This window comes from Dictyostelium discoideum, assembly GCF_000004695.1.
Source record: "Dictyostelium discoideum AX4 chromosome 1 chromosome, whole genome shotgun sequence".
Classification (NCBI taxonomy): Eukaryota; Evosea; class Eumycetozoa; order Dictyosteliales; family Dictyosteliaceae; genus Dictyostelium; species Dictyostelium discoideum.
In genome coordinates, this window is record NC_007087.3 from 1,244,070 (window position 1) to 1,266,676 (window position 22,607).

At 22.1% G+C, this 22,607-nt stretch overlaps 8 protein-coding genes across 8 annotated transcripts; 4 read left to right on the forward strand and 4 right to left on the reverse strand.

Moving 5' to 3' along the window:
* Window positions 1-519: 519 nt before the first annotated feature.
* DDB_G0267992 (hypothetical protein) lies at window positions 520-1,308 on the reverse strand (the record flags this gene model as incomplete). Its single annotated transcript, XM_642377.1, has 1 exon — window positions 520-1,308. The coding sequence occupies one exon, from the start codon at window positions 1,306-1,308 to the stop codon at window positions 520-522; it is 789 nt and encodes a 262-aa protein (XP_647469.1).
* Window positions 1,309-2,046: 738 nt separating this feature from the next.
* Window positions 2,047-3,548, reverse strand: DDB_G0267994 (DNAJ heat shock N-terminal domain-containing protein; the record flags this gene model as incomplete). Its single annotated transcript, XM_642378.1, has 3 exons — window positions 2,047-2,830; window positions 2,984-3,228; window positions 3,351-3,548. 3 exons carry the CDS (start codon window positions 3,546-3,548, stop codon window positions 2,047-2,049), a joined length of 1,227 nt encoding a protein of 408 aa, XP_647470.1.
* A 661-nt stretch (window positions 3,549-4,209) lies between these two features.
* DDB_G0267996 (hypothetical protein) lies at window positions 4,210-5,518 on the forward strand (the record flags this gene model as incomplete). Its single annotated transcript, XM_642379.1, has 2 exons — window positions 4,210-4,782; window positions 4,862-5,518. The coding sequence occupies 2 exons, from the start codon at window positions 4,210-4,212 to the stop codon at window positions 5,516-5,518; spliced, it is 1,230 nt and encodes a 409-aa protein (XP_647471.1).
* Window positions 5,519-6,091: 573 nt separating this feature from the next.
* On the reverse strand, window positions 6,092-8,530 carry lmpA (lysosomal integral membrane glycoprotein; the record flags this gene model as incomplete). Its single annotated transcript, XM_642380.1, has 2 exons — window positions 6,092-8,170; window positions 8,270-8,530. The coding sequence occupies 2 exons, from the start codon at window positions 8,528-8,530 to the stop codon at window positions 6,092-6,094; spliced, it is 2,340 nt and encodes a 779-aa protein (XP_647472.1).
* A 1,188-nt stretch (window positions 8,531-9,718) lies between these two features.
* Window positions 9,719-13,077, forward strand: DDB_G0268412 (hypothetical protein; the record flags this gene model as incomplete). Its single annotated transcript, XM_642381.1, has 6 exons — window positions 9,719-9,737; window positions 9,850-9,979; window positions 10,088-10,219; window positions 10,319-10,740; window positions 10,862-11,194; window positions 11,291-13,077. 6 exons carry the CDS (start codon window positions 9,719-9,721, stop codon window positions 13,075-13,077), a joined length of 2,823 nt encoding a protein of 940 aa, XP_647473.1.
* A 159-nt stretch (window positions 13,078-13,236) lies between these two features.
* lmpC (hypothetical protein) lies at window positions 13,237-15,805 on the reverse strand (the record flags this gene model as incomplete). The annotated part of the gene is made up of 3 exons (XM_642382.1): window positions 13,237-15,351; window positions 15,414-15,494; window positions 15,653-15,805. 3 exons carry the CDS (start codon window positions 15,803-15,805, stop codon window positions 13,237-13,239), a joined length of 2,349 nt encoding a protein of 782 aa, XP_647474.1.
* A 238-nt stretch (window positions 15,806-16,043) lies between these two features.
* On the forward strand, window positions 16,044-18,581 carry DDB_G0267434 (hypothetical protein; the record flags this gene model as incomplete). The annotated part of the gene is made up of 2 exons (XM_642383.1): window positions 16,044-16,655; window positions 16,734-18,581. The coding sequence occupies 2 exons, from the start codon at window positions 16,044-16,046 to the stop codon at window positions 18,579-18,581; spliced, it is 2,460 nt and encodes an 819-aa protein (XP_647475.1).
* A 368-nt stretch (window positions 18,582-18,949) lies between these two features.
* abcF4 (hypothetical protein) lies at window positions 18,950-22,378 on the forward strand (the record flags this gene model as incomplete). Its single annotated transcript, XM_642384.1, has 1 exon — window positions 18,950-22,378. One exon carries the CDS (start codon window positions 18,950-18,952, stop codon window positions 22,376-22,378), a length of 3,429 nt encoding a protein of 1,142 aa, XP_647476.1.
* Window positions 22,379-22,607: the final 229 nt, after the last annotated feature.

Consider the following 22,607-nt stretch of genomic DNA (forward strand, 5'->3'; position numbering starts at 1 on the left):
TAATTATTATTATTATTATTTATTATTTATTATTATTTTATTACTTATTTATATTATAAGTATATAATAAAAGTGGATAATAATGTATTGTGGAAACAAAAATAAAAAAAAAAAACAATAAAAAAATAAAAAAAAAGAGTAAAAAAAAACAATTTATAAAAAAAAAAATAAAATTAAAAAAAATAAAAATTAAAAAAAATAAAAACTTTTGATGAGAAGCAAGATATTTTGTTTTGCTCACAATATTATGAGAAAAACTGTTTTTTATACGAGTGACTATCACAAAAAAAAAAAAATAAAAAATAAAAAAAAAATAAAAAAAAAAGAAAAAGAAAAAACAATCAACTGACACAAGCAACCCAAAAAAGAAAAAAAGAAAAAAAAAAAAAGAGAATCAAACCATTTAAAGGGACCGTTTTAAAAAAAAAGAAAAAAAAAAAAAAAAAGAAAATTTTATTTTATTTTATTTTTTTATTTTATTTTATTTTATTTTATTTTTTTATTTTTTTAAATAATTAATTAATTATTACTATTATTTGAATTTGTTAATTCATTTTTTGATCTTAAATATTTTATAACTTGCATTTTTTGAGGATGATATTCAGGAGATTCACCATACCCAATGATTCTTTGTTGATAACAATCTTGAGTTCTTCTTAATGCTTCTAAGCCAGTGACTTGATATAATCTACCCAACAGACAAGCACCAATGATACCTGTACGACCTCTACCAGCCCAACAATGAAGATAGACCTTATTATCCAATGATAGTAAATTCAATAATCTCTCTATCAAATCCACTAAATCTTCATTATTCTCTGCGATACCACCATCCTCAATTGGGAAATGTACAAATGTGACACTATCAACATCTATTCCTTTCTCTTTTGATAATTTTAAAATGTCCTCTCTATAAGGTCTAAACTTTTTCAACTCATCCTGTTCTTGTAAACAAACAAATACTCTAATACCAGAATCTAATAAAGTTGAAAGTGTTTTAAAATGAACGATATCATCATCCTTGTTACCAGGATATTCACCACATAGGATTGAATCTTTGACAATCCAATTCGTAGTGTCCAAAGGTCCTTTCATATCATCAGAATCATCATTACAATACATTCCACTTGTATTGAATGTGATACTACCAGGTGTGGTTATACCATTACCATTACGATTGGTGTTATTATTCTCACTATTGTTGTTGTTAATGTTTTCATTTTTATTTTTAACACAATTTCCTTCACAACAAAGTCCATTTTTACCTATTATATGCCATCTTGGAGGTAAAAGTTTAATATAGTTCATATTCAGTGTGTTGTTGTTTTTTTTTTAAAAATTAATTTCTTACTGAATACTATTGATTTTTATATTTATATTATATTTATTATTGATATTGATATTATTGTTGTTATTTTTATTATAAAAATATTTCATAAGGTAATATTATATATATTTGTGTATTAAATTAATACAAATTTCTTTTTTTTATTTTATTTTATTTTATTTTATTTATTTTATTTTATTTATTTTATTTTATTTTTTATTTTCTTCTTCTTTAAATTTATTAATGTTCTTGTTTTTATTAGAAATGAGATATTATTTAGGCTTTTTTTATTTTTTTTTATTTTTTTATTTTTTTTATTATTATTATTATTATTATTCGTTTGTAGTGGATAATATTTGCAGCTGCTCACAAATTTGTGTGTTCAAAATGAAATGAAAAAAAAAAATGAAAAAAAAAATTTATAAAAAAAAAAAAAAAAAAAAAAAAAAAAAAAAATTAAAATTAAAAAAATTAAAAAAAAAAAAAAAAATTAAAAAAAAAAAAATTTGGATTAAGATATTTGTTTCCAAAAATACAAAATATCCTAGTTTAAAAAAAATTCAAATAATTCAAAATCTGAAAATAAAAAAAAAATTGAGATATTTATTATAACAATCAGAAATTAAAAGAAAAATATAAAATATAAAATGTCATAGTTTTAATATTAAAAAAATCATAGTTTTTTTTTTTTTTTTTTTATTTTATTTTATTTTATTTTTTTATGGTTTTGGTTGTGGTGGTGAATTTAATTGATTAAAAAGTTCATTTATATCACTACCTGGTTTTCCATGTTTTTCAAAGATTTTACCTAAAAGTTTAACAGCTTCAACTCTTTGTTTTAAAATTCTTTTCTCTACACCTTTTGCACCTAAAACACGTTCACATACTTCTCTAACTACACTATCGATATCCAATCTACCAATTTTCCAAATTAATTTCAAGCCTTCTTTAAACATACTCTCTTGTTTGGAGGATGGTATACCAGTGGCGGAAGTCTCATCCAATACACCTTCCTCTTGAAGTGATTTTTGCATTTTCAAAGCGGCACTAACCACACTAACAATCTCTTTTGCTTTATGACCTTTCTCAGAGATCTCATGAAAGAAACCAAAGAGTGAATGTTGTTTTGCCTCTTGAATGTAAATATAACCCAATAGGGACAACAAATCCAAACCACCTGGTGCTGCAGCCATCTCTTTAGCTTCGTTGACTACCATATTTTCAAAGTCAGCTTTATTGCCTTGAACATATGGTTCCACTTTTATCTCTAAATACTTTGATAGACTCGCTACTCTCTCGTTTCTCTTTTTTACTGCTTCCTCTTGTTCCTTTATTTGATCCTCTGGAGTTGGTGTTTCACCATTTGCTTGTTTTGTAAATACTTCATAAAATGATAAATCTCCAAAATAATTTTGAAATAATCCACCACCAAATATCATTCTAAACAAATCAATTGGATCAATATCCATTTCATTAACTGAATCTAAACCATATTCATCATATCTTTTTTTTTTTTTTTTTTTTTAATATTAAAAAAATTAAAAATTAAAAATTAAAAATTAAAAATTAAAAAATTAATAAATTATTTATATTGTAAAAAATAAATAAAAAATAATAAATAAAAAATAATATATAATAATAATAATAATAACTTACTTCTTTCTCTTATCTTCATCAGATAAAACTGAATATGCTTCACTAACTTTTTTAAACATTTCCTCTGCATATAAATCATTTTTGTTTTTATCTGGATGATATTCTTTTGCTAATTTATAATATGCTTTTGTAATTTCATTCTTTGTTGCTGTGGATGGTACACCCAATAATTCATAAAAGTCAATTCTTTCTTTATATACAGTTTCATGGGATGGTTTTGCTAATGCTTGCATTGAAGAACGTATCTTTTTTTTTTTTTTTTTTTTTTTTTATTGAATTATAAAATATATATATAATATTATTAATTATGTTTTTATTTTTATTTATTTAATTATTTTATGATTATTATATTTTAATTTATTCATACAGTTTTAGCTCTTTCTACAAAATCACTTTTTTCAAAGCAACTTGCATAACTACCACCCCCACTGGTAATTAATTCTTTTAATTTTTGAACTGATAGATTTTGAAGTTCATCCTCTTTATAATTTGAGAGTGAATCTGTTGGTGTTGTTGTTGTTGGTGTTGGTGTTGTTGTTGTTGGTGTTGCTGTGGTTGTACTCATATTTTATTATATATATATAAATATATGATTGTATTATAATTTATTGAATAATTTGTTATGTGTAGTATTTATTTTTAATTTGGAGTAAAAAACACTCATAAAAACATGAAAATAAAAAAATAAAAAAATACAAAAAAAAAAAAAAAATAAAAAAAAAAATAAAAAAAATAAAATTAAAATTAAATTAAATTTTTAATTTTTCAAATATTAGTTTCACAAAACACTTGAGATAACCAGTTCCTTTTACATATAAATATGAATCATTTTCAATAAAATCATCTCTCATATCTTCATGGGAAATAAAATAAAATAAAATAAAAAATAAAAAAATAATTCATTAAGATACCAAAAAAAAAAAAAAAAAAAAAAAAAAAAAAAAAACTAATATTTTTAATATAAACTCTAGAGTTTAAATTATTACTATATTTTTTATTATTATTTTTTTTTTTTTTCTTATAAAAATAATCAAACACCAACAATGGAAATTAATAAATTTCCACTTAGTTTTTTAAAAGAAAAGATATTTTGAAAAAAAAAAAAAAAAACAAAATATAAAAAATAAAAAAAAATAAAAAAAAATATTGGAGGGAGATTTTTTTTTTTTTTTTTTTATTATTTATTTTTTTGTTTTTGTTTTTTTATTTTTTTTTTTTAAATAGAAATGGAATATTATTCACAAGCTATTGATTTAGTCAAAACTACATTTGGTAGTGGTGGAGCAAAAGTTGAAGAAGAAGTATCGGCTACCACTACAACAACAACAATCAAATCGCCAAAAACTTTTAAATCAATGATTGGTAGTGTAAAAGAAACAATTGAAAATGATGCCGAAAAGAATAAATCACAAAGATTGAATGAAGGTCAAAGATCAGCTAAAAAAGTGTCATACAGAAAAACCCCATTTTCATTTGGATTTTATGTTAAATTAATTAAAGGTGCATATTGTTTCGCTAAAGGTGCCTATGTTACATTCAAAGAGGAAAAAGTTATCAAAGCATTCTTATCAACATTAAAAATCATTTTATTTGGTGTATTGGCATCCTATTTAGTCATCTTTTTCATGACATTCCCAATTAGATTAATCATATCATTTCTAACTTGGATTGGTATATCTCATTTAGAATCAATCGATCAAATGTTAGATACAAAACAAGTAGTTGATGATATAGCTTATTTCATACCATTAGTAGTTGTTGGTACATTACGTTATGTTGTACCAACATTTAATGAAGATGTAAGTAAATATATAATATATAATAAATATAATAAATAAATATATATTTATTAACAAACTTATTTTATTATATATACAGATGTTTTTCTTTGTATTAGAATCACAAGATAAAAAACTATCAAGTTATTTAAAAGAATGTAAAATATTAAAGACATATCCAATGATTGGTTATTTAAAGAGATTTTCAAAATTAGCGGTTATGGGTATTATAGTGATGATTTTTGGATATATACCATATATTGGTGATTTTGTATTAGCAGTTGCACAATTTTATTATAGTTATAAACCGCTAGGACAAGGTACAGCATTCTTTTTATCATTGTTTAGTTTATATGGTCCAACCAAAGGTATGGCTGCAAATGTTTTAAAGACATCAATGGCTGCAAATTCATTGGGTAAAGAGTTATTGGAAGTTTATTTCATGAGATTACCAGATTATAAACAAGAGGTTTATATCTATCGTCGTTTCTATGGTTGGATATTTGGTTTTAGTATGTTATGGACAACCGTATTAAGATTCCCATTCGTTGGCGCAATATTTTGGGGTATTGCTCAAGGTTCAACAGCTTTCTTAATCTTAAAACTCTTACAAAGAAATCAATTAAAATATGATAATCAAGAAACTCAAGTAATTTTATTAGGTCAAGATCAATTATCAGATTTTAAAGAAGATTCTTCTTCACCACTTTTAACTTCAAAATCATTAAAATCAAAATCAAAATCAAAACTTAATTAAATAAATAAATAATAAATAATATTATAGTTATTATAATAATAATAATAATTATTAAATAAATAAAATAAATAAATAAAATATTTTTTTATTTTTTTTATTTTTTTTTTTTTATGTTTAATAATTAAACCAATATTAAAAATTATCCTAATTTGGAATTTATAAATATTATATTATTTATTTATTTTAATAATAAATGGAGTTTTCAAAAAAAAAAAAGAAAATGAAAATTCGATTTTACTATTTTTTAATTTTAAAATCTAAAAAAAGGTTGAGATAAAAAAAATAAAATAATAATTAATTAATTCCATTGACAAAATTAAAAATTTTATTTTTTCCCACGTGCTTACATTATATTTAATAATTTAAATTATTATAAACCATTAAAACATATTATTATTTTAATAGAAATCTAAATATATAAATAAAATTTAATTATTTATTTTATAGAAAATAAAATAATTTTTTTTGTTAATCATTGTAATATTTATTTTATTTAACTTTTTTTTTTTTAAAATATAATTTATATTTTTTTTTTTTTATTATTTATTATTTATTTTATTTTATATTTTTATTTTATTCATTATTAATAATTGCTTGATAACCTTGTTGTTTTTGTTGTCTTAATTTTTTAAAACCAAAAGCAAACATTGAAATACCAGCAATTAAAATGATACCACCAATAATTGAAACAACAATTACAGGTACAAAACCTAAAATTTTAATTAATTTAAATTGAGAATTAAGTAAATCAATATTTGATTGTGAAGGAGTTGCAGTTTGACCAATTTTTAATATTGGATAAAATACATTTGATTTCATATTTTTAAAAGTTGAATTTGAAGAAAACCAATTTGAAAACTCTGGAATTGCTAAATTAATTTGAAGTTTTAAATTATAATATAGAGCATTACCAGTGATTGGTTCTAAATCCAATGGTACTTGAGCACTTTGATAAGTTTGATTTAAACCTTGTAAATTATTTGAAGAATATTGTGGTGGCACTTCATACATATCCCAAAGTGAAACATAAATTGGTAAATTTTGAATATCAGTTAAATTTGCAAAACCAGGTATAGTGGTTTTAAAAGTTGTTGAAATTGGGAAACTGTTATTCACCAAATAATATCTCTTTGTATCAATACCTTGAACTTGTGAATCACCACTTAATTCCAATTGAACTGGTCTAATTACATTCTCTTCGAATAGAGTCATAGTTTGAGGTGGATCAGATTGTAATGGTGGGAATTGACCAGACTCTGTGAAACCTTCAACTTGAACAGATCCATTCCAACATGTTAAAAATGTTTGCTCTTGGAATTCAAAGATTTGATTTGTCATTGATAGATCTTGTTGACCTGTGAAAATGGTGGATGGTTTATTGACAGTGTTATTCTGTTGGAGTGCACATGGTTGATCAACACCCAAGTAATCCAATATACCATCTTGACAATTCCATAACCAATCATCCATTGATCTTGTTACAATCAAACCACCATATTTTTCATAAAGTCCAAGTATAGTTGGTTTATTATATTGTTCATAGAGTTCGGCAGTGGCATAACCAATGATTTTAATAGCATCGAATAATGTTACATTATATTGTTTAAAAGTATCAAATGATTTTGAAGCAGTTAAGAAATTAACTAACCCATTTAAATTCAATATTGAATTACTATCAGACTCATTGAATAAACTTTTATAGGCCTGTTGTACCGATACACTTAATTTTACATCAATACCAATCGATTGATAAAGCAATGGAATTTCAATTGGACCTTGATCAAATGGTTGTGTTAAAAATGTATAATTTGAAATGGATCTACCATTCAAAGCATTACCAGTAACAAATTGACAAACTCCCAACATTGAAATATCTGGTATATCACAAATTTCATTAACATATGATTCTGTATAAACTTTTGAAAAATCATTTAACCACCAATTTAAAATCATATCAATTTGATCCACTGTTAATTGCAATTCCGATGTTAATACGGTTATTGAAGTTTTATCACCCAATAATGCATTGATCCATAGGGTTGAACCAATCTCTTGATTTAAAATTGAATTTTCATTTGAAGAATTAAATAACAACTTTGCAGATAATATTGAAATATTTGATGATTCATTATTATTATTTACTGATGATACCAACATACCATACCAACCATTACCTTTTTGTGGAATTGATGTTGCATTTGCCCATTGTTGGTAGAAATACTGTTCATCACCATTCAATGATTTTAAAATATTTAAATATTGTTCTTGATAAAGTTTTGGATTTTGTGTGAAATAAACTATATTTGTAAAGTTATCACTTGACAAATATTCTAAAAACAATCTCATTTGACCACAACCACTAAGTGCTATTAATAAATTCTCTGCTGGCATATTATCTAATAACTCTGCATTTGGTGCTAATTGAAACATTAATCCCAAATAAGCTGGATTAATATTTGTAATCATAATTTCATTTGGATCATTTGGTGACATATCTGATTGATAAATAAATGATTTACTTTGTGTATAAGTTGCTAAATTACCACCATCTTGAAATGTTACATTACTAAAATTAAATTCATATTTATAATTAAATGGTCCAACCGTTTCAAATATTGGTATTGATCCATTTAAAAATTCATTTGGATTTGTCTTTTTTTTTTTTTAAAAATAAAATAAAAAGTTAGAAAAAAAAAAAATAATTAAAATTTTTTAAAATTAAAAATAAAAGATTAAAAAGTAAGTACTTACTAAATTCCAAGCATAAAAGTATTGTTGATAATAATTTTCAATTGATTGTTGTCCTGCCCAATCATTATATCTTTGACTTGATGTGGAGTCTACAATGACAGCTTGTATTACTGCATTTTGTGTTGTTTGATTTATTAGATGTGGTAAAAGTGCAAATGCTAAAATAAATAATACTGCACCTATAACTGCTAAAAATATACCAGATACTAAACAACCTTTATGGTTCACCATTTTTCTATGGCAACACCCTCTTTTTACCATCTTTATATTATATATTTAAATATTTTGTTTTGTTTTTTTTTTTTTATATTTATATTTTATCCACCTATTTTTTAATTTTTTATTAATTTTTTTTTTTTTTTTTATACACAGTGTTGATGTTTATGTGTAATTTTTTTTTTTTTTATTTTTTTTTTTTTTAATTTAAAATCCAAAATAGTCAAATGTAAAAAATAAAAAAAAAAAAAGAAATGGAATTTTTTTAAAAAAAAAAAAAAAAATAAAAAATAAAAATAAAATAATTTAAAAAAAAAATAAAAATAAAAAAATCCCAAAAAATCCAAAAAATAAAAATAAAATAAAAAAATCACAAAAAATTTAAAATAAAAATAAAAATAAAAATAAATATTGAAATATAATAAAAAAATATATATTGACCATAAAAATACAAATATTTCTTAAAAAAAAAAAAAAAAAAATTTAATCCAACCATTTTGGGATAATCAATTTAAAGTTTTATTAAAAAAAAAAACAAAACCGTTTAATTTCCTATTTTATTAAAAAAAAAAAAAACCATTGCACAAATTTTTGTTGTTTTTTTATTTGAAGTTCAAAATGTGATGAAATGTGTGATTGTCCATCAAAATAAATAAATAAATAAAAAAAAAAAAAAAAAAAACCGTTTAATTTCCTATTTTATTAAAAAAAAAAAACCATTGAGCAAATTTAATTTCCTTTAATTTGAATTTCAGAGTTTAAGTGTTTTTTTTTAAAAATATCAAAAAAAAAAAAAAAATCAACGGTTTTTTGGACTCATCAAAATTTTTTTTAATTTTTTTAATTTTTTTTATTTTAAATTAATTCCTTTAAAAAGAAATATAAAAAAAAAATGAAATTAAATATATTTTATTTATTTGTAATAGTTTTAACATTATCAAATATCAACAATGTTTTTGGTGATCTTAATCAAGCTGAATGTAAATATTTTATTTTATTTTCCACACAAAAAAAAAAAAAAAAAAAAAAAAAAAAATTCCACTTAATTTCTGAATTTTTAATATGTATAGTTTTAATTTCTTACTAAAAAAAAAAAAAAAAAAAAAAAAAAAAAAAAAGATGCTTGTTTATATAGTTTGGCAAGCAATTACCAAGATACTGTAATACTCAATTCACTCGGTGTTCCATCAACATTTTGTTCTTTAGGTGCAGCATATGGTGCTTGTAATTCCAATGGATCAGTTACTGATTTGTAAGTTTTTAATAATTTTTTTTTTTCTAAAATTTTAAAATAACTTGGAAACACTAATTTTTTTTTTTTTTTTTTTTTTTTTTTAATTAAAATAGAACTTTTAAACCAACAGTATACAGTAGTCCAATAAAAACAGATGATTTAAAATGTTTACCATTCCTTGCTTCGTTTAATTTAGTTAATGGATTTGCTAACCCATCAATTTTACAAACAAATTCATATAACACAAACTTGAAAAAAATGTAATGTATAATTAAAAAAAATAAAAAATAAAAAATAAATACTACATTGATAATTTATACTAATTTTTTATTATTTTTAATTATACATAAAAAAAAAAAAAAAAAAAGTAAATGGAGTTCTTATATTCCTTTTGATATTGATTTTGAAATTGGTAATTTAGATTCATTAGATTGGGGAAGTTCTCAAACTAGTCACATTTCAACAATTACTCCATATTCTTTAAAAAATGTTAGAATTTTGTAAGTAAAATAAATATACACACATATATGTGTATTTAATTTTTGAAAGAATTTAAATATTTATTTTCTTATTTATTTTTATTTTTATTTTCTTTATAGTAATTCTAAATCAAATGTTAATCTTGTTCCAGGTACAAATTCAGGTTATGTAAATAATTATACAATTTCATATTCTGGTAATTCAAATAATATGCCAGATTTAACAAATATGATTAATGTTGGAACAATTTCAATGAATTTCGCATTATCATTTAATGAATCATCTTTTATTAATATGAATGGATATTCTAATGTATTAAAAACAATTTTAATTTCAAGTTCAACAATAATGAGATTCCCATATGAATTAGCAAATGGTGTACCAAGAGATTATTTATACATTAATTCTGATGGTTTAAAAGCACCTTCTTCACTAATTGATTTATCAAATATTCCATATATTAGTATGTTTCAAATTTTAAAAATGGGTCAAGATTTTAATTATCAAGGTAATTTTCCATTTTCTAAATTACCTTTAAAATGTAAATCTCTGTAAGTATATAAATATATATATATATATATAATTTATTTGTAAATAATAATAATAATAAAATAATGAATTAATAAATTAATAAAAAAAAAAAAAAAAAAAAAAAAAAAAAGGTCATTTTGCTAAAGGTAATACACCAAATGTTGATTGGCAAATCTTTGAAAATGTAACAGGTATAATGTTACAAGATTTAAAAATTATTACACCATTCCCACCATCAAATCCATTTAGTCCATTAGTTACATCATTTGATGTTAGTCAAAATCAAATTGCAGGTCAAGTTGATGAATCATGGTGCTCAGTTTTATTAACTTTAAATAAAAATTTATTCACTGGTGTGATTCCAAATTGTTTTTATTGTTACTTGAATATTCAATCAATTGGTAATAGCTTTGCTCAAAATAATTTTGATAATTATAATACCACAAATAACAAATGTGGTTATGGTAAGTAAAAAAAAACTTAAAATTGATTTCTATATATATATATGTATACTATATTAATTTTTTTTTATTTTTTTTTATATATATATTAATATATAGATATCATTGTACCATATGTTTATTATAATAAAACATCAACATTATTGACACTTAGAGGTAAAAATTTAGGTTGGGTACAAACTAATTTTAAAACATCAACTTGTGTAATTATTTTCACTGATCGATTTACTGTAGTTGGATGTACAGGAACATATATGAATGTAACATTTGTAAATCAAAATTTAAATTTTACATTATCATTAGATGGTACAGAACCAATAATTAGTAATGTTATTCAAACAAATAATACATTTATAATTAGTGGATCCTATTTTGCATATGAACCATCAATTATCAATGTTACAATTGATGGAGAGTCACCATTAAATTGTGAATTTACAAATTCAAGTATAATTCCAACATTTTATAGTATTCAATGTGATATTGGATATCCAGTGGTTGAATATGGGTTAAAGAATTTAACAGTACAAGTAAATAGTTTAGTTTCAAAACCATATGAATTTAGTCTTGATTATACTAAAGTGCCATGTCCAATTTCAGATTGTAATGGTAATGGTATTTGTAATGATCATATTGGTGTTTGTGAATGTTTTAATGATTGGAAAACAATTGATGATGAAATTTGTACAGTTGCAATTCATTATTTATCAGCATATACTCAAACATCAGATATCGATGGTGGTATCATTAATTTATATGGTTTCTTTGGTGATATTCATAATGATTATAAAGTTTTAATTGATGGTATTCAATGTCCAATCGAAGTTGCACCAACATCAACAGTTTTTACAATTTCAGTTGACTCTGGTACAATTGGTACAAATTCATCAATTGAAATCATTCAAAATGATTTATCATTCCATGGTACAATCTATCCATATGAAAATTTAATTAAAGAATGTCCATCGAATTGTAATGGTATCAGCAATGGTAAATGTAATAGTACAACTGGTGAATGCACTTGTAATGAAGGTTTCATCGGTGTTGATTGTATCAAACTCACAAATTATACATTACCAACCATCACATCATCAATTTCAAATGTTGGTTTATTATTTAAAAGTGAACAAACTGTTTTTATAGCTTCATTTTATTCATTTGTTGAAGTTGATTACACTGGTACCATTATTAAATCAGTTGTAATAAGTTCATGGGAACCTGAAAATATTAACCAAGGTATTAAATACACTGGTTCATCGTCAAATAGTGATGGTGTTTTTGAAATTACATTTTTAAAAGTACCAACAAATCAACAATTTTCATTTGCAGGTAATGAATTCAACATTGGAGCAGGTGGTGCTAAAATGTCAATAACAGTTTCAAATTACACATATTCAAACCAATCAAATTATTTAGTCGCGGCTATGCAAGCTAAAGCTGAGTCAGATCCAAGATCACCAATTCAAAATAAGTGTAATAATGGTACAATCGTAATTACATCACAATCAAATAGTAATTTAACTTTAAATAATTATAATTATTTTACAATTTCAAAAGATGCTAAAAGATTATCAATTAGATTACAAGATAGATTAATATCAGATGGTCAAGCAACTTTTATGGTAAATCAACTTAATATTCAACAACCTGATCATAGTTTATTATTTGGTATGTCACTCCCACATTGTGGTAAACAATGTTCAATCGATGGTCCTGATTTTATTGTTAACATTGAATCAAATTATAAAGTTTTAAGTTCATGTTCACCACAACCAACATCAACACCAAAATCAAGCTCTGAAGAACCATCTTCTTCATTAAAACAACAATCTTTAATTTCTTTTATTTTAATAATATTTTTAATTTCATCAATTATTTTAAATTAAATTAAATTAAATAATTATTAAATTATTAAAAGTAAAAAATTAAATAATTATTTGTTTTTTATAAATTTTTTAAAAAAATATATTTTAATTATTATTATTATTATTAATTTTTTTTTTTTTATTAATTTATTAAAATTAATTAATTTAATTTAATTTTTATTAATTAATAATATTATAACCATTATATTGATTATTATTATAAAAAGTTTTACGAAAACCATTAATTGCCATTACTAAACCAGCAATTAATAAGATACCACCAAAAATTGAAACTACAACTACTGGAGCAATTTTAACAGTTTGAATTTGTTTAAATTGTTGTTTTAATAAATTTATATCATTTGTTGAAGCGGTTGCAGTTTGACCAATTTTTAAACTTGGATAAAAAATACCAAAACTATTGCTATTGGTTGGACTAAAAATATTTGTCCAATTACCTAATGAAGAGAACCATAAACTATTTGCATTTGAAGGAATTTGTAAATTAATTTGAAGTTTTAAATTATAATAGAGTGTATTACCAGTGATTGGTTCTAAATCCAATGGTATTTCAGCATTTTCATAGGTTTGATTTAATCCATTAATATAGAGTGAACTATATTCTATTGGTACACCATACATATCCCAAAGTGAAACATAAATTGGAACACCATTAAAAAGACCAGTTAAATTTGCAAAACCATTGATTGAATTATTAAAAACTGGATCAATTGGAAAACTTTGATTTGGTAAATAATATCTTTGAGTTGAAACACCCATTACTGATGAAGATGAAGAATGTACCAATGAAAGTGGTCTTAAAATATTCTCTTCAAAAATGGTTAAACTTTGTGGTAGATTATCTTGAACCAATGGAGCCATTTGACCATTTTCAACGAAACCAGTTACATTTACAGTACCATTCCAAATGGTAAGTGTTGATTGTTCTTGAAATTGTTGATATTGATTAGTTAATGATAAATCTTTCTTTCCTGTATAAACAGTTGATGGTTTAAAAATTGTATTATTTTGTTGAAATGAACATTGTTGATCAATACCTAAATAATCTAATAAATCATCTTGACAATCCCATAACCATTCATTTGCAGTTCTTGTAACAATTAAACCAGATGTATTATAAAATGATTGAACAGATTTAATTGAATAACCAGTTGTATTTGGAATATAACTTAAAAAGTAACCAATCATTGTCATTGCATCATTATTTGTTAAATTCCATTTTGTAAAATTATTACTATTTGTTGACATTTGTTCAAGAAATAAACCTAAACCGTGAATTGTTAATAGGGAATCATCAATACTATCATTAAATAAATTGGATTGAGCTTCATTTGTTGAAATTGTTAAATTTGTACCCATTGCAATTGGAATTTCAATTGGTTCTAACCAAGGTAAATTTGTTATATTAAATTGACTAATTGATTTATAACCTAATGGTATTGTTGTTATAAATTGACAAACACCTAATAGTTCAATTGATTCAATTTCACATTGCTTTAATAATTGGCTCATTGTATATTGATCATTAAATCCTTTTAACCACCAAATCATTACCAATGTTAATTGTGCTTGATTAATACCTAATTCTTGTTCAAGTATTTGATATGAATTTGAATTTGGACCATTAAAAACTGCATTTATCCAATAACTAATACCATTGGTACTATTTAATAATGAATATTGATTCATTGGATTTAAAATTTCCAATGCCGATTGTAAACTTATACCACTTGGTGAATCTAATCCATAAGATATCAACATATTATCCCATAATGAACTATTACCATTGGTTGGAATAATAGTTGAATTTGACCATTGTTCTAAAAAATAAATGGTTGGAGTTGTTGTTAAATTATTATTAATTGTTGATAATAATAATTGATATTGTTGATTAAAATATTTTGGACCATTATAAAAATATGCAATCATTGTAAAATTATCACTTGATAAATATTCTAAAAATTGTTTAGTTTGTGGTGCTGATGCTAAAGTATATAATAAATCCTCTGCTGTCATACCTAATGTAATTGAATTTTTTGATAGTGTTGATAATAAACCTAAATAAGCTGGATTAAAATTGGTTGTACTAACTGTAAATGGATTTAATGAATCCTCACCTTCAATCCATTTATATGATTTACTTTGAATATAATTTATTAAATTGCCATCATCACTAAATGAAACTTTACTATTATTCCATTCATATTTATAATTAAATGGTCCAATCTTTTCAAAATTACAATTTTTACCATTTAATACTTCATTTGGATTTGTCTATATTTTTAAAATTTATTAATTATTTATTTATTTTTTTTTGAAAAAAAAAAAGTACTTACCAAATTCCAAAGATAATAATATTGTTTAAAATAATTATCTACTGATTTTTGTCCTGCCCAATCATTATATCTTTGACTTTTCTAATTTTAATTTAAAAAAAAAAAAAAAAAAAATCAAATTAAAAAAAAAGAAAAGAAAATTAGTTTTTTTTGATCTTTTTTGGGTTAACGTTTTTTTTTTTTTTTTTTTTTTTTTTTTTTTTTTTTGAAAATAAATTTGAAAATAAAAAAAAACTTACAAAAGAATCAACAATTACAGCATCAACTATAGCATTATTTGTTGCAACATTTAAAACTGAAGGTAAAAGTGCAAGTGATATAACAAATAATGCTGCACCAATCACTGATAAAAGTAAACCAGCAATTAATAAACCTTTATTGTTTGCAACCATTATAATTATTATTATTTTTTTTTTTTTTTTTTAATTTTATTTTACTATTTTTTTTTTTTGTTATTATTATTTAATAATAATATAGATAAAAAATATTTATTTATAAAATAAATAAAAAATAAAAAAATAAAAAAAAAAATAAAATAAAAATAAAAAAAAAAAAAAAGTTTGAAAAAAAAAAAAAAAAATAAAAAAAAAAAAAATAAATAAAAATCAATAGTTGATCTCTTAAACCAAAATGGAGGATCTACTTAATCTTTTTAATAGAAAAATTAATTTTGAAACAACCTTAAATAGTAATAATAATAATTATAATAATAAAAGTAAAAAAAAAAATAACTCTAATCAACTTAAAAATCATTTCATTCAATTAATTGATAAAATTTCAAATTCGTTAAATAGTAATAATAATGATTTTAATAATAATTTTAAGTCTTTACAAATTGTCGAATTATTTAATTTAGTTAAATTATTACCATTTAAAGAAGAAAAAAAATTAGAAAATAATAATAATAATAATAATAATTATAATAATTATAATGATGATCAGGATTATGATGATGATGATTATTATGATAATTTAATATTATATAACACAATTAGAAAAGAAACAATCGAATTAATTTTTAGAATTTTACCAAATATTTTAAAAAGGCAATCATTTCAATATGATAGTTCATTAATGACAACAATTTTCTCAGTTTCCGATCAACCAATATCATTAAAACTATTAATCGCAATTCATACAACTAATTTAATTAATGATTATATATTATTTGAAAATTCTCAATTCAATATATTTATACCATATATTCACGATATATTTCATTATATTATATTATCTTTAAAAGTAATTATTATTATTTATTATTTAAATAATAAAATTATAAACATATTAATATTAATATTTTTATTTATATAAAAAAAGGAAAATAATTTAAAAATTAAAATTGAAATTTTAAATTTATTAGAATTAATAATTAATAATTTAAAAAATAATAATAATAATAATAATAATAATTTAGAATCATATTTAAATAATTTAATAAATTTATTAATTGAAAATATAATAATAAAAAATAATAATGATGATGATAATAATATAGAACTTTATAATCAAATTTTAGATAATAATAATGAATTTTATATAATTAGAGAAAAAAGTGGTTTAATTTTAAAATTATTATCAAAAAATTATTTTAATAAAATAATTGAAAATTTAAATTTAATTTCAAATAATAATAATAATAATAATAATATTTATATAAAAGAAGGAATTTTAGAATGTTTTAATAAAATTAATAAATTTGAAAATGAAGAATTATTAAAAATTTTATTTGAAATTTATTTTATTAATCAAAATAATAATTCAAAAATTGAATGGATTTATTTTTCAACTATAATTAATAATTTATCAATAATTTATAATAATGAAAATAATCAAAATAATAATAATCAATATTTTGAAATTATTTATAAAAAATTAAATGAATTAATTTTAATTGATAATGAAATTATAAAAATTTCAATATTTAATTTAATAAAATCAAATTATAAATTATTATCAACCGATTTATTTATTAAATTAATTTCATTAACATTACCAAAATTAAATAATAAAATTCAATTTAAATCATTTATAGAATTATCAAAATTAATAATACCAAATTTAAATTTTAAATCATTTAAAATAATAATTGAATTATTAACATTACAATTTAATTATTCAAATAATAATAATAATAATAAATATTTATATTTAGAATTATTTTCAATTATTATAAAAAATTTGGATTCTGAAAATTTTAAAAATTTTTATAGTAAATTACCATTTGAATTATTTGATTTAATTTTATTAAAATTGGATTCATTAATTAATTTATATCAAGATTTTTTAGAAATAAAATTTATTGAACCAATTATAGTATCATTGGAATTTTTAAATGAATCATTAGAGAATTTAGTAATTATAAATAATATTGATTCAATTTATTATTATAATATTATTAATATTATAATAAAATGTTTAGAAATTATTAAACCAAATGAAATCATTTTAAAATCATTAATTTTATTATCAAACCTTTTTAATTTAAATTGGTCATCAATTTCAACAATGGTACCAATCTTTGAATTAACACAATTGGATAAAATTTTAAAATTAATTTATAAATTTTTAATTTATGATAAAAGATTATTAATTATTAAAAATTCATTTATTGTTTTAAATAATTTATTAAATTCAAATTATTCAAAATTAGTTCAACCATATTTAAATGAATTAATTTTAGAAATTTCTTTAAATTGTTATTATTTAAATAATAATTATAATAATAATAATAATCAAAATAATCAAAATTTTAAAAATTTACAATTAAAAGAAATTATTTCAATTACTTTTAGTAAACTTTTATTAAATATTGATCAATATACAATTGAAAATTTTAAATGTTTTTCAAATTTAATTGATAATTCTTGGTGTTCATTTATTTTAAATGATAATCAATCAATTTTATTAATTTTAGATATAATTTGGAATGATCCATCATTAATATCATTTAATTCAAATCAAACTTTTAATTTAAAAACAACTTTATTAAAATCAATTAATAATAACCATAATAATATAAATTTAAATAATTTTAATAATAATAATAATAATAGTTTAATAATTTTATTAAAATTAAAATTAAAAGAAATTAAAACAAATTCTCCAATTATTTTGGAAAAATTAAAAAAATTTTTAAATTCTGATTTATTATTTTTATTTTCTTAAAAAAATAGAAAAAAAAAAATGAAAAAATAAAAAAATAAAAAAAGCTTCTTAAACAAAAAAAAAAAAAAAAAAAAAATTTTATTATTATAGTTTGTTTATTTAATTTTTATTTAATTTTTTTTATTATTTTTTTTTTTTTTTTTCTAATTTAATTAATATTAATTGTGAAACTAATAAATTTATCAGAAACCATTTATATTTAATTTTTTTTATTTTAATTTTGTTTTTTTTTTTTTTTAAATTTTTTTTTTTTTTTTTTTTTTTTTTTTTTTTTTTTTGAAAACGAAAAAAGTTTTTTTTTTATTTTCATTTTTTTTAATTTTAAATATATAAATATTTTATTTAAAAAAAAACTTTTTTTTTAAGAAATGGGTCCAAAAGGTAAAAAGAAAGGTCAATCATTTGATGATTCAGATGAAGAAATTAATAATAAAAAAGGTGGAAATAAAAAAGGACAACAATTAGAAGATGATATTCCTCAACCAGTTAAAAAGGGTGGAAATAAAAAAGGTCAAAGAGGTAAACAAGACTCTGATGATGAACCAGAAAATATTCCTCAACCAGTAGCAAAGAAGAGTAATAATAAAAAAGGTCAAAGAGGTAAACAAGATTCAGATGATGAACAAGATGAAATTCCTCAACCACAAAAGAAAGGTGGTAAACCAGCTCCACAACCACAAAAGAAAGGTGGTAAACAACAAGATTCAGATGATGAACAAGATGAAATTCCTCAACCAGTTAAAAAAGGTGGTAAACCAGCTCCACAAAAGAAAGGTGGTAAACAACAACAACAACAAGATTCAGATGATGAACAAGAAGAAATTCCTCAACCAGTCAAGAAAGGTGGTAAACCAGCTCCACAAAAGAAAGGTGGTAAACAACAAGATTCAGATGATGAAGAAGATGAAATTCCTCAACCAGTTAAGAAAGGTGGTAAACCAGCTCCACAAAAGAAAGGTGGAAAACAACAAGAATCTGAAGATGAAGATGAAGAAGATGAAGTTCAACAACCAGTAAAGAAAGGTGGTAAAAATGATAAAAAGAAAGGTGTTAAACATGTTGAAGAAGAGGAAGAAGAAGAGGAAGAAGAAGAAATTGAACAACCAGTTAAAAAAGGTGGTAAAGCTCCAAAACCAAAGAAAGGTGGTAAGGGTAGTAAACAAGAATCTGAAGATGAAGAAGATGATGTTCAACAACCAGTAAAGAAAGGTGGTAAAAAAGATAAAAAGAAAGGTAGTAAACATGTTGAAGAAGAGGAAGAAGAAGAAGAGGAAGAGGAAATTGAACAACCAGTTAAAAAAGGTTCAAATAAAAAAGATCAAAAGAAAGGTGGTAAAGGTAAACATGTTGAAGAAGAAGAGGAAGAAGAAGAAGAAGAGGAAATTGAACAACCAGTAAAAAAAGGTTCAAATAAAAAAGATCAAAAGAAAGGTGGTAAAGGTAAACAACAACAAGAATCTGAAGATGAAGAAGAGGAAATTCAACAACCAGTAAAGAAAGGTGGTAAAAAAGATAAAAAGAAAGGTAGTAAACATGTTGAAGAAGAGGAAGAAGAAGAAGAAGAAGAAGAAGAAATTGAACAACCAGTTAAAAAAGGTGGTAAAAAAGATAAAAAATCAAGTTTGGAAGATAGTATGTCAGAACTTTCAATTAAATCAAAGAAAGGTGGTAAGGGTAAACATGTTGAAGAAGAAGAAGAACAAGAACAAGAAGAAGAAGAGGAAAAACCAAAATCAAAATCAAATAAAAAAGATAAAAAGAAAGGTAAACATGTAGAAGAAGAGGAAGAAGAAGAAGAAGAAGAAGAAGAAAAACCAAAATCAAAATCAAATAAAAAAGATAAAAAGAAAGGTAGTAAACATATTGAAGAAGAAGAAGAAGAAGAAGAAGAAGAAGAAGAAGAAGAAAAAGAAGAAGAAGAAGAAAAAAAAATGACATTAGCAGAAATTAGAGCAGCAAAAAAAGTTAAAAAAGTTGATAAAAAAGAGAAAAAGAAAGAAAAAGAGAAAAAGAAAAGAGATGAACAAGAAGAGGATGCATTCGAACTTGCAAAAAAGAAACAACAAGAAGAGATTGATTATGATAATATTGATATTGATGATGTACCAGGTAAAGATGCACCAACCTATGTTCATTTGAAATCATCAGAAGGTTTAAGAAGTAAAATTGGTAATGATATTAAATTTGATAATTTAATACTTTCAGTTCCAGGTAGAATTTTATTAAATAATGCATCACTTACACTTGCCTATGGTCAAAAGTATGGTTTTGTTGGTAGAAATGGTATTGGTAAATCAACATTGGTTAAAAAGATTGCAATGCGTGATGAAATTACCATTGCACCACATCTTCGTGTATTGTATGTAGAACAAGAGGTAACTGGTGATGATACAACTCCATTGGATTGTGTATTGGCAGCTGATGAAGAAAGAAAATGGTTACTTGATGAAGAGAAAGTTTTAACAGAATTGGAAAAAGTTAACCCAAGTTGGCAATTTGATCCACGTCAAAAGAGAAATTACTCACTTCGTGATATTTATGATCGTCTTAAAGAGATTGATGCCGATAAAGCATCGATTAGAGCTGCAAACATTTTAATTGGTTTAGGTTTCACATTTGAAGAGATATCTGTAAAGAAATCTAGAGATTATTCAGGTGGTTGGAGAATGAGAATTGCATTGGCAAGAGCACTCTTTTGTAAACCAGAAGTATTATTACTTGATGAACCTTCAAATCATTTAGATTTACATGCTTGTGTTTGGTTAGAGAAATATTTAAATCAATGGGATCGTACATTATTGGTTGTATCTCATGAAGCTTCATTCCTTAATGAGGTTGTTGATAATATCATTTACATTCATGATCAAAAGTTGGATCAATACAGAGGTAACTATGATGCATTTATGAAACAAAAATCTGTAAATCTTAGATCAAAAGAAAAGGAAAAAGATAAACAAGATAGAAAATTAAAGAAAATGAATGAATTCATTACAAAGAATAAGAATAATACTCAAGCTAAACAAGCAGCATCTCGTGCAAAGAAAATGGAGAAAATTGAAACCATTGAACTTGAGCGAGAGGATGCTTCACTCGTTGTAGATTTCCCACAACCTGAACATTTAACACCACCATTATTGGTATTTAAAGATGTTTGCTTCGGTTATGAAGGTAGACCAACTATGTTTAAGAAATTGGATATTGGTATCGATATGGATTCAAAGATTGCTTTGGTTGGTATGAATGGTGTTGGTAAGTCAACTCTTATGAAACTAATGAATGGTGATCTTCATGAAACCACTGGTTACATTGAAAGAAGTAGAAAAATGCGTGTAGCTAGATTCTCTCAACATTTTGTCGATCAATTGGATACCACTATGACACCAATCGAATATTTCCAATCGAAATTCAATAATCCACCAGTTCAACAAATTCGTAATCATTTAGGTAGATTTGGTATTTGTAATTCCTTACCATTACATAAAATTACAACTTTATCTGGTGGTCAAAAGAGTAGAGTCATTTTAGCTGAATTAGCTTGGGCTGAACCTCATATTCTCTTATTGGATGAACCAACAAATCATCTTGATATTGATGCTATCGAAGCTTTAGCTGAAGGTATTAATGCTTTCACTGGTGGTGTAGTTTTAATTTCTCATAATCAACATTTAATTAATTTAATTGCTGAACAAATTTGGGTTGTTAAAAAAGATGGTACAATTTATTTATATCCAGGTACTTTTATGGATTATAAAAATGAAATTTCAAGAGAAATTGATAATATGGTTATTAGAAGTTAAATAATAAATAATGAAATAAAAAAATAAAAAAAAAAAAAAATAAAAAAAAAAATAAAATAAAATAAAATAAACTAATCACTTCTTATTCTAAAAATAAATTAAATAAAAATAAATAAAATTAAAAATAAAAAAATAAAAAATAAAAAATAAAAAATAAAAAAAAAAAAAAAAAGAAAAAAAAGAATCTATTAACGCATTTTCATTTTGATTGTGCAAATGTTTTTTTGAT